Source organism: Ursus arctos, unplaced genomic scaffold (genome assembly GCF_023065955.2).
Source record: "Ursus arctos isolate Adak ecotype North America unplaced genomic scaffold, UrsArc2.0 scaffold_36, whole genome shotgun sequence".
NCBI lineage: Eukaryota > Metazoa > Chordata > Mammalia > Carnivora > Ursidae > Ursus > Ursus arctos.
In genome coordinates, this window is record NW_026623050.1 from 15608646 (window position 1) to 15621451 (window position 12806).

At 40.4% G+C, this 12806-nt stretch overlaps 1 protein-coding gene across 3 annotated transcripts in view; it reads right to left on the bottom strand.

The window, feature by feature from the left end:
• Positions 1-12806, bottom strand: part of ATP8B4 (ATPase phospholipid transporting 8B4 (putative)) — a 226417-nt gene that overhangs the window by 93084 nt on the left and 120527 nt on the right. For all 3 annotated transcript variants that reach the window (XM_026518454.4, XM_026518456.4, XM_044391066.3), the window contains exons 9-10: positions 11484-11566; positions 2269-2427 (exon numbers count right to left, since the gene is read on the bottom strand). In XM_026518454.4, coding sequence (XP_026374239.2) covers positions 2269-2427; positions 11484-11566 — 242 coding nt within the window. The remainder of the gene's footprint in view (positions 1-2268; positions 2428-11483; positions 11567-12806) is intronic.

Consider the following 12806-nt stretch of genomic DNA (forward strand, 5'->3'; position numbering starts at 1 on the left):
GGTGCTGACTGCCATGGATTCCTTAAATGAATTAGACTCATCCACTCAGACACAAGACTTCCTCCTCTCTCGAGTGAAAGAAAAGCTATTACCAGGGAGGCACGGCCTAGCTGTTAATGTATATTCGAGCCTCAGAAATTATAGATTTGTAAAGTGAACGATGTCTGTGTCAACTATATTCCTTACACAATCCTTAGTGATAGTTACAACCAGAGTACTATAGAAAGAATAGTTCATAATTAATTTTGGATAACTTTCATAAGATCTAAGTGTTCACCTGGGAACTAGGTCCCCAAATTAGAGGTCTTCAGATTCGGGAGTTCTGAGACACTCATCTGTTCAAATCTGGCATTGACCAAACCAACCATTCCTCTGCCTGTCACTACTCTAGCTAAGCTTTCTATGAACATTCATGCCCGGACTAAAGTCAACGCAGGCATTCTCTGCTTTACAAGTATCTGCTTCATGAAGAACATCCAATCTATAGCACAAAAAGAAGAGGCTATTCCCCCACTCCCACCTGCCGAGATCCAAAGAGCAGTATATTAAACCAATCCTCAGTCTATGGAGCAGGCAGTGCGCTCGGAATTGACGCTGGATGGTAGAAGCAGGGAAGGAAGGAAAGTCACATTTGTCAAGGATCCTCTGCCTTTTGCATTGTCCCCCCGAGCCTTTACAGTGACTCTCTAATGTACTCATTATCCCCATGTCACAGAAGAAACTAAAGCTTAAGTAACTGAGGCTTAACATCCTGCAGCTGGTAAACAAATCTGCACCCAGCTCTGTCCAATCTTAATTCTGTGAGCTTTCTGTTATACTTCTTGGGGGGAGCCCTGTCCAATTTACCACCCCTTCTGTGTAGGCACATTTCCCCAGAGCGAAACGTATGAAGGAAAACTTGGCCCCTGAGTGGCTCACACAGCTGTCCTAGCATAACATGCTGTAATTGAACCATAGTCCTGAATGAGTCATTCCAAACAAGTTCACAAAAATGCAAACAAAACGCTGGGCTGCAGCCCATTCCTAGGAGGAAGCCCCCCAACTTCTATGATGACGGGGAGCAAACCAGAAGGGCCCTTCCCACTAAAGGACCTTCAAGAAGTCTCCCCCTCATTATGTGGGAAGATAAAGGGAGGGTAATGTATAAGCCTAGCTCTTTTTCTTAATGCAAGAAAGATGCAAGTAAGAACATATGTGCTCACAGGTTTATTTCCCTAACGAATTAAAGCATCTGATGAGTGAATTATGAAAGCAGATTCGTCCCCAGATAAAAGCCCATATACTGCCATACTTCTAGGGATTTCTCAAGTCCTTACAATGGCAATACCCCAAGCAGCGAGAGCCTTGCTAACACCCACAGCTGAGAGTATTTAGGAGGAATCGGGAGGACTTTTCTAGGTTTGGAACACATTTGAGTCTTTAATAAACATTTGTTGTTGTTGAGGAAAGTCAGTTAGGAAAAACATTCCAATTTTGATTGCACATATAGTCAACGGGCCCAAAAACACATCTTAACTTGATGTCATAATAAACAGGATTTTTAAAAATCAACGGCTGGCAATGGAAGCCATGAGTACAATTTGAGTGGCTTTATGTAATGGAGCTACTGTAAGCTTCCCTAACAGGAGAATGCCACCTTGGGCCTGTAGACATAAAGTCAAGACAGGACAAGTGGCCAGCAGGAAGAGTAAGAGGCACTTTCCCTCCCAGCCTGCCTGTCTCCCACGCCCACACCTCCATCATGCACAGTCTTTCCAGGCCCCACTGTCCTGCTGACAAATAGTAGAAGAAGCTACAGAGTATAAACAGAAATGATTGCAGGATCTCCAAGAAAGCTCTTCCAAAAGGACTGCTTGACCTCTGCAAACTACAAACAACAGCGGAGCGGGGCGGGGCGGGGGGGGGGGGTGCTTCTTTCACACTCTTCCCCCACTTTAAAGGCAAGTAGATTAATATATACAATGAGGGGAATGACTGAGATGAAGTTAAAGAAAGAGAAACTAAACAGTATCCAGCACCCACTGAGCAATTAAAGCCCAAGCACCCCTTAAGAATGAGTTCATGATGCCAGTGGTTCCTCACACAGGGCACTCCCCCTCCCCCCCCCCACTACTCCCAGGGGAGTGGGGGTGCCCTCTGCAGCCAACCCAAAGCAGCACCTTGTATGGAACAAAAGCACCTTCCTCATCCAACCTGGAGAGGTGCAGGCTGCCCACGCACACCTCAGGACGGGCTCCCCCGTAACCAACACGGGGCAGTCAGCTGTACCTGCAAAAATAACCATTCCAAAACACCAGCTGGTGTTTCTCAGGATGCAGCCCCTCAGGATTATATTCTCGTTGTTGAGGGAGTGCTTGCTGTCCTTCCAGGAGAGAACTCCGGTGAATTTATCTAATTTGTTGTTAGGCGCCTCACAGACGACAATCCCTGTAAAATAAAAATAAAGATAAAAAAACAAAACGAAAACCTGTTTATGACTCACTTCAAATTCTCTTTAGCAGTCCACCCTACTGTGTTACCATCCCTCCTACTAATACACAGGATATTTTTATCCTTCTCTTTTAGACAGTGCAATGCTATGTATACAAGACTGTCCTAGGAAAAATAAGCTTGGTGGGGGTGGGGAGAGGGGTGGGGGGTACAAAGACGGAAATCTATCAAGTGTTTTAAACACAGCTTTCTGCACTTTCCAAGTAAGAATAGAAACTTTGAGAGCCGTGGATTTTTTTGCTTAAATAAAAATCTCTCCCCTCTACTTCTAGTTGGTGACAATGATTTCTGAAAACAAAGCAGGGACTGTCCTACAAGTTTTCCTTCCTCTGTCTCTTTTTACTTACTGTGAACTTTCACACAGGTTAAGATGGCATGCTTCCAGCTTCACAACCAAAGTTAATCAGGTCTTTCTAGGCTCATTATCAGAATCTTGAGGGATCCTATGATGTCCCACCCCCAAAAAAGCTGGGCCTTGTTTGCCACATGTGCCTGAGAATGCATGTGATTCCTTTCAGCTGTTCTATGCTTCTTATCTTGATTAGATGCAGAGTTCTGGGGACCCTCAAAGCTACCATATAACTTGTCCCAACCTGGCCAGAAGACATTTCTTGTTTGTTTTTTTTAATTCCAGGCCCATTCCAAACCAAGGGTGTGCCCATTCCAAATCAATAAATCAATTCGTTCCATGATTTCAATAATAAAATATACTTTCAGGGTGGGGGTTCTTTTGACAGAAAAAGAAACCAGAAATAATCTTGCAGGGACCCTGTCACAACATCTAACTATTAGATTAAATACATTTGCATTACAAATGGTTGGGGTTAAACTTTTATAAGAAACGAGTACCAAGACTTCAGAGACAGAAGGAGAGATGAAGGAAAAGAGGGAAGGAATGAAAAAAGAAGGTAATGGATGGATCCAAATGGGTTCAAACCCAACTCAGGGGTGAAGATTAGTACCTCTCAAGAACAATAAAAATACACGGATTTAACCAAAGCCAAGAAGGTAGGTTAGAACACACAAAGTGGCATTCGAAAAATTAAAAAGGAAGTCTTCAGCACTGCTTGAAGGGAAAGGAGACCAGCCCAGCCTAGAAGATCTCTGTAGTACCGTCACACCACTCACCGAGCACCTGAACTTAGAGGCTTAGACAGACACCCCTCCTTCCTACAATGAGATCTTTTCCTTTTCAAGTTCTCAGAGGTGACAACCAGACAGCTAACATTGCATCTTGCGTGAAAAACACAAAAACAAAAACCAGAAAGGAGTGAAGGACTCAGGCCCTCAGGACTGCTTTTTCCAAATTCCATTTTCCTTTCCCCAGTTATAACAAAATTGCTGCCTAAACAGCCCCAACTCAACAGCATTCACTGGCAGCTTCCCAGACACCCACCGCTAAATGAGAATGCTGGCAAGAGGAGGTGGGCAAGGCTAGATAACCCGCACAAAGTAATTTTTTTATACAAAGGGATGTGGCTAAATTCTGGTTGCTCCCATTATGGCCTATCACTAATATTAAAAAGTAAATTGAGACTCATTTCAGCCGGCCCAGGTTGTTTGGACAATTAGGTTGCAGAGAGGGGATTGTTTTCTAAACTCTGAGAATTCATTATCTTTTTCTTCTTGACCAATTAAGTTTCATTCCTAAATTTTGTAGAACCTTGAATTGTGTATCACCAGCAAAACCTACAAAAAATATCGGTGACAGCAACCCTTAAAACTTATTCCAGTTTCTGACCCAAGACTCAATTTCTCAAGTCTTCAAAGTTGGCCACCAAAAAATAAATAAATAAATAAAAATGTGTTTTCTGCAAAAACAACACGATACACAATCCCTGCCAAAAGGAATATAAAAAACAGGCTCGTTTGGTCATTTTTATTGTCACAAGCAGCCACTGACATGGAGACAAATACAGCCTTGAACATGTTGGCTCACTCCTCCCTAGCCTCAAGGCTCATCCACTTCTGGCCTGACACCAAGGGTGTGGTTCTAGACAGGAACAGGCAGTAAGGCCAAGGGGTTCTGCCTAAGCTCTTGAAGGCCAAGCCCCAATTCAGCCTCTCTCAAAGAGTGTGGTCCCACTGATTTCAGTACTAAATACAGAGCCTGGTCAAAACAAAACGGAGGGGGCGGAGGGGCCAAAGCCAAACTACATTTTTTGTCTTCAGAAGTGCTCAGCTCCAGAAAAAAAAAAAAAAAAGAAGTGCTCAGCTTCCCCTTTCTTAGCCTTGTTAGCATCAAACACTTCCAAACTTCTTTTCTTCCCTTTTCCAAAAAAAGGATGACTGGTTTCCTCTGAAGGGAGCACTGTATTCATTTCTGTATCCCCATAACTTATCATACTGCCTACACAACACATATCTGTTGGAGAGATAGAAAAAAATCATATGGCTTCAAAAAAGAGGTTGGGAAATCAGAAGGGTGCTAGAGTAGATCTAAGATGAATGAAAGAAGTGTCTATTTCCATGGTAATAATGATAAAGAGGATTGGAAGACCTAATAGCCTACCCCCCATGGGGGGCTAAGGTTGGCCTAACTCTAAAGAGATACAACTAGATCTGGGGACTAAAGTGGGAAACCTAAAGTGCATTAGAAACAACCAAATATATACCCTAACCATAAAGCATAATAATGAGTAGAGAAAAACTTAGGACTCTTCTTCCTTTTGCTAATAATATCAGAGAAGAGTTAGAGGCAGTAAACAGTCAGTTTGACAATGGATGAGAAAACAGTGGGGGGAAAAATAGCATTTTCTCTCAGATAGTTGTTCACTGAAAACATGACTTTGTGCTCTAAACATCTTTAATGGGCAATAAAACAACTGGGGAAAAATCATGTCAATAATGAAATAGAAACATAATCAAATGAGCAGACATGAAAGCAGATAGCAATTTACCCAGTTCACAATCACGCAGGAATGTTCTAGGTCCATCCTAAACAAAATCCACAAGATATCATTCTCAACCTCCCTCCGCACTCTAAACTGAGTCCTCTGGGTTGTTGGTTAATTACCATCCTAATAACCTTCTTGAACAACAGCATTTACCTCAAGGTGAAAATCTACAGTTTACCATGAAAATGGAACTCAGTACCCAATACTCCATGATTTTCCAGAGAAGCCAGCTTTCTTTCTTTCTGTATATTATTATTGGCAGTATTTCTTGATTATCTGCACTGCAACTCTTTAATAAGACAAATTATCTATTGAATAAGACATCATCATTGCCGTTCAAGAGTTTCTCCAGCCAAGAGTTTCTCAGAGTTTAGGAGACTGCCCACTACTGTTGCTCTAATGATGTGATAAACGTATTTTTTTTTCTTAGGAAGAAGAATGTCACCTTCCTATTTTCTAAAGCTTCTTGGTTCTTCGATCTTCAAGCCTCAGCCACCCATCATTGCTATCATAACGGCCAAATAAATACCAGCAATAAAGAGGGAAGTTATTGGTTGGGCTGTGCTTTTGTCCAGGTGAATGGGAAATTATCCAACACGTAAAAAGTCACAAGATGCTAATCAAGCCTTTTTTTTAACCAAAAAGAAATGTTTGTTTTTGTGTGTTTGAATTACACACATGCTATTCTTTAGAAAGGACCACAAAATATACAAAGATTCCTGAAATAAAGAGTCAACCCTTCCCTGGTTCAGAACTCAGTATTAAGAGTCATACAAAATATGTAAACTTGTCATAAGTTGCAAAAAAAAAAAAAAAGACAGATCTTAGTCCAGTCAGTAACAATATGCAACAGATTCTAAAAACACATTTGGACAATTTCTAGGGCTTTCCCCAAGGCATAAAAATGTCCAGTTTACAAATGAATAATTGACAACTATTCCAGTTACTCATTTATAAAAAGCTTTTCAATTTCCATAAGACTTTAACATGAAAAATCAAGGCCCACTCTATTTTCATACTTGTTATAATGTCAGATCAAGTTATTTTTTCTTACAAAATTTAATGGACAATATATCAATTATTTTCCGATGTTTTCAATGTATGAAAATATCTATGTGAGAATTTTTTTAAATCACTAGATATACCTACCAAAACTCAAACCTATCTTGCATGTGGTGTTCTCTACATTTGGCCAACTCTTCTATAAACTCTGGTCAGGGATCCTGACATTCAAGATCACTGAGAACATTGCTGCTTTTTAAAAATATGATGATGTCATCTAAGTCCTGGAGGACTTGATCTCTGGTAACTAATTTTGTACCTTTAGATTTAGAGTATTCTTAAAATGTATTTCTCATCCTGATTAGGAGCTAAGTTGTCATGCTAATTCCCCTACCTTTCCAATGCTTTCTTTTTTTTTTTTTTTTTTTAAGATTTTATTTATTTATTTGACAGAGAGACAGCCAGCGAGAGAGGGAACACAAGCAGGGGGAGTGGGAGAGGAAGAAGCAGGCTCCCAGCGGAGGAGCCCGATGCGGAACTCGATCCCAGGACTCCGGGATCATGCCCTGGGCTGAAGGCAGACGCTTAACGACTGAGCCACCCAGGAGCCCCCAATGCTGTCTTTCTTCTTGTAGTTTACAGCCTCTTGCGGGCTTCCATGGAATAGGCTTTGCCAGCAGTCTTGGGTTCATATTCTGGCTCCTTCACTTAGTAACTATGTGGCATTAGAAAAAGCAATCTGAGTCTGATTCCTTGCCCATAAATTGGAGGCAGTAATGATCTCTTCCTCTCAGGGCTATAAGGATTTAGTAAGATAATGTGTGTAGTTACTTGGCACAATGCCTGGTGTCAACGTCATGTTGAAGTCCTGAGAACTTCAGGAATGAGCACTTATTCAAGTCTATCTTCTCTGTTGGGCTATAAGCTCTATGAAAGCAAGGTCTGGGTCTGACTTATTAACCACTGTATCTGCAGGCTTAGGAAATCCCTTGTCATTGTGTTAAACATACATTTACTGAGTAAATGAACAGGTGACTGAGAGAATGAATGAAAGAAAAGAAAGAATGCAAGCCCGAAGGCGGCCACTAGCAAGACACCATCCTTAGGTTTGGGTGCAAAAATGGGAAGGCAGGAAGACTTACAAGAGATATCCTAAGGCCCTAGCCATCTGTTTTGGGCCTGGTGTCCCCAGTGGGGACTTCTCTAGGAATAGCAGTGGGAAACTGAGGTCTTCAAATACTTGGAAGATGTGCAGTTATGACTCAAGGACAAGAAACTGTAGTTTGGTGCTAGAGAAAGTGTTTTGGCCAAGTCTCAGAAGAAAAGCCACATGGTAACTAGAAGCAAAAATAATACCATACCCAGATTTGCCCAGAAGTCACAAGCTAAAAGATATACTTAGCCCAGACAGAGAATGGGAAAGGGCGTGCCTCACATGTCTGTCTCATCTATTAGACCATATGCCACAGCTAGTCAGGGCATTTCCAAATGTACACAACGTTGATACGGTGCTTTTAGTTTAAACTAAAGGATGCAGTATGTGGTTTTAATTCCCATGACTCAAGAAAGTTTTTCTAGTCACCAGAGGAAAACCTGAAATCTACTGATAACCCATTATGACAAAGGTGGACAGAGAAGACCAAAAAAAAAAAAGGGAGTAGGAAAAGAATGGAGGAGCAAACGGATCAAAAGAAACCAGATAATACGTGTGGAGATATTTTATAATCCTACATACTTTGTACTGTATCTTGTCCCTAAGACTTGGTAAGCTAATTAATATGAACAGAATGATGGGAAGAGAAAAGATAAAGAATCACAGAAAAAGAGACAATGCATGTACAGAGCTAACATAAGCTAACAAACAATGGAAGAGGAAGATGAAAACAATAAGAAAGAAGGCCAAAAGGGAGGAAAGGAAGAAGAGAAATGGTGCAATGGGCACAGAAATGTGTGTATGTAACGTACAGTGTGTGACTGTGCATGTCAGAGAGTCAGGGAGACACTGAAATGAACATGCCTAAGCTAGGGCTTGGAAGAAACAGCATTCATGGGAAGGATTTAGTGTTTACTAACTGTCTCATCTCTTTCAAGACTCTCCATGCCACATCTTGCATCACCCTCCTGGGCTTTAAATTTGGCTGCTAACAGGGGAAATCTAATTTGTATATTGTATCTAATTTATTTCCCCTTAATCCCTCTATTTATTCCAAGATGCTTTCTTGGAAACGGGAAATCATATTTTAATAAAATTAAACCTGTAAAATACCATATTGCCTTAAACTTTAAGGTAGATTGAAATTCAACCCAAAATTTAAGAATGAAAGAGTAAATTCGGCAAAAATCTGGTTCTTAGCCCAGAAGTGTACCAGTCTTATGAATCTGGCATTACATGTTTTCTTAGAACTGACCACAGTTTAAGTATAAATGATTTTTAAAAAGAGAAGACTTGTGTTGCCTTTGAGAAAACAATCACATGTTAGAGATTTGGTGAGTTACCTACGCTCTGTGAAGCAAATTCAAGCTACATATAGTAATAATTATGAACACACTCTAAAAATAAACTGTATGAGTTATTTAAAAAGATTATTTTTATATATAAGCACGTTCCTTAACCTTTCAGGAGACACCATCTGTGAGATGTTCTAGGTGAGGAAATGTTTTCTTGCCTCAGTCTGAGCACTGTATTGGCCTGAATTTTGGACTTCTGTGTTAAATTTTGTTTAAAAAAGGATTCTGAAGTAAACTCATTATAAAACCACCACAAGATGAACCTTCTCTCAGCCACCTGCCCTCTAAGAGGAGGGGAACCAGCTCTCATGCTTTATCCTGCAAGTTCCCATCAGGAAGCTTCTGTCTCAGCCCATCCTTCCACCCACCATTCCCAATCCCTTTACCTTAGGTCCTTCCTTTGCTCTTAGCTGTCTTTTTGGGGACTGATATTGATCCTGCCCCCTAATCTCTGGCATTTGCAACCATTTATTCATGCATTGAACAAGTATTTCTTGAGCACCTACTATGCATTGTTCTAGGAACTTGCTATACATCAGTGAGATCCCTGTGCAGTTTACATTGCAGCAAGTAGAGATGGACAATAAACAATAAACTTAGAAAATAAGCAAGTTATAGAGTATGCCAGATGGTGATATGTGCTATGAGAAAAAAAAAAAAGCTGAACAGGATAGAGGGGATTGAGAGTAAGAGGAGTCACAGGATTCTTGGCCCTATTCCTGCAGTTGCACATAAGAAATCAACCTAAATCCAGCCTGGACCTTGATACCCTATCCTGGCATTGAACTATGATTAGAGTTCTTAGAGAATACTAAAGACAGGTAGCCCCCAACAAATATCCCTACTTGTTATTTCCCAGCCTCCCTGCAGTTAGGCCAGGCCCATGTGGCTCCCACTGGCCAGTGAAATGTGAGAGGAAGAAGCAGTTAAAAGTCAGCACGTCTCTTTCAGCTAGTCCTTGCTCTAGTGTGTTAACCTTAGAGGCCATTAGTCGAGGCACCGTGGATCTAAGACGGAAAAGGCTGCTTGACCTAACATTAGAATGTGACATGAGCAAGAAATAAACTTCTACTGTTTACACCACCAAGATTTCAGGGTTGTCTGAACTGAATCCCAGTATAGGGTATCTTTGCCAATATCTAAGAAAGAAAGTGAACTGGGTAATTGTAACAATCATTTTCTGCTTTTTTATGATAAAGGAAACTAAAAAGCATGAATTTTTACTTCCTCGTAGATTGAAAGAGGAATAAGGGTCCAATTCTGCCAGGAAAAAAATGAGTAATGGGAAATTATATTTAGGTTGCCCTTTTAGGACCCCATAAATATTCTATGAAACATTTTAAGCAAGTGTTTTGATTCATGAACACAATTTACTTTTCTTGGATTCATATAACAATAAAATTTCACTGAAAAAATTACTTAGTAGAAAATGTGTAATTTGTTTTACTCTAATCAAAATATTTCTTGGGCCATTCAAAGGTTCCTGGCTATTCCCCTAACTTAAATCCCAAACTAGAGGAATATTGTTTTCTATAAACACTTATTATAGCAGCACTCATTTAAGAGAGATTAAAATATTAACAGAATCCAGACAGAGTTTATAAGCAAATGCACAGCACAGGCAATATAAACTCTAAGCTGTGCATTGGGGAAATTTTATAATATAAATTTGCCTGTGCTTTAACTCATTGGATCATGCTAAGACCCTTGACCACATTTTCCTTTAGTGGACTCAAAAGAAAACATTCTGGACGACAATCTCGAACTTGAAGATTTGTTAATAATTACAACCAATCTATACGTAAATATTGATATTAAAGGCCAGACATACAAATGTGTAAAACAAGAGATCACTGAGCAATGGGAGGAAGACCCCAAAGATTCTCCCAAAGCCTGCCATGGTGCCTGCAGTCCTGCCATTAATGGTTCTTTCCTTTGACTCTTGAAGGATTTGTTTCTCTGTGACAGCTTTAACAGAAAAGAACGAGACATAGCTGGAACAGGACAGGCAGAAATGGTTCCCCATGCTGCAGAGAAGGGACTGGGTTGAATGGTGTGAAGATGGTGATAAGGAAACCAAGGTCTAAAATAGGGTGACTGACGATTCAATCAGAATGTTCTTCCTGAATACCTACTACCTTTAAGACATCATACCTGGCATTACGCAAGACACAGAAATATATGAGGCTGCTTTATTGTCTTGGCAAAGTTTGCAATCTAGTATTTGGTCTTTGTTATGGAGCCAGAGAATGGATGGATGGTTAGACCTGGCGCTAGAAATATAAGTGTGGCCTGAGTTCATGCTCGGCAAATCTGCACAGGACCCCCAGGGAGGCCAAGGTCAGGCAAGGAAAGGATGAGATCTACAGAAGAGGAAACAAGGATGAAATGAACAATGAATTTATAAAGCCACTATCCCCTTGGTAACATTTTTACTCTTTAGCGTGAGAAGAGATTACAGGCTTTGATGCCTGCAGAATTTTATGTCTTTCCACCAAATAAAAAGAAACATGAATTGGATTTCAGATAATTAGTTATATTACTTTTTGGTTTTGAGGTTTTTGTTTGTCTGTTTTAAACACTTACCATCAAATTTTGCAAGTCGGCTAAAGTCTGCTCCAAGTTCTGAGGTAACTGATAGTGCGTGGCGGACTTTAAGGTTCGTTTCCCTGTGAAATTAATTGACACGACATGAATTTTTATATGGAACAGCCCAACAGCATCTTACATAAAGTAATCAGGCAGGTGCAGCACGTGCAAAATCCAACACAAGAACTTCAAGAAACTTCCTTCAAATGTCATTCACACCTCTCCGTAAAGTGAACTCAGTAAAATGGACAGGGCTTTTCATGCTCCTAAGATTTGGCATTCCACACATGGCACATCTGTGTAACAACACAGTAATCTGTTCTGTTATTTGAAAGAACAGAGGACATAATAAATATGGTTTCATTCGAACCTACTCAGACATCATGCATGAGTTACAAAACTTATTAGGAATGGGAACACAGTTGCCAAATAAAGGAGGCCAGTATCACTCTGGAGTCTACTATCTACATAGGAATTTTACTTGTAAAAGATGGTCATGGCTAATTTCACAGTAGCTGAAATTCAAATGGGAAAGGGAATACAGCTTTCTTTCTCATGGAGAACCAAGCCAAAAATCCTGTAAGCCTGGGATCATACAACCAGACAGTAACTCAGCAGGTCACAGTGAACTGGTCATCTTTCAGGCAGAACCACACATACATTGGACAGATGGCCCTGTGGTATTCATGAAATGACCAGTTGTGAGGATTCTATGGCCATTACTCACATCTTGCATACAAGGGCTTGTCACGATGGTTTTCTCACTGAGTTCAACCTAATTCTCTTCTAGTGTAGCTTAACATCATCTGTCAGAGTTCTTTTATGGAAGTGTTTAGCAGTGAGTTCATTCAGTCAACAAATATTGATCGAATACATACCATAGTCACCCATGAGATTCAGTGTTGCCCCACAAGGGTTACTGTTCTCTTGAGGGAAACAAGTGGTAGGTAAAAAAGCAAATATCACCATTTGGAAGTACATGACAACCATGAAATAACTGAATTTAGAGAACTGAGAAGCAGGTCCTTGAGAGGGGATTTAATCTAAACTTCCCGTAAATGAGTCTCAATGATGGTAAGACAACATGAAATCGATCCAAGGAATACACCTTGGTGAAATGAGTTTCTGCAGGAAACAGTAAATTGGATATATAATTAAAGTTACTTTGCTTAAAAGTAATCTCATCAATCACTTATTGCCACATCTACCAATTCCTAGGATGCAGGAACGTGTAGGGGTTGTGATACTCAAGAATTTCATAACTGAGGCAGAAATTGAGCTGTGAGATAGTGGCGTTGAGGCTAAAGGACCAATGTGTCC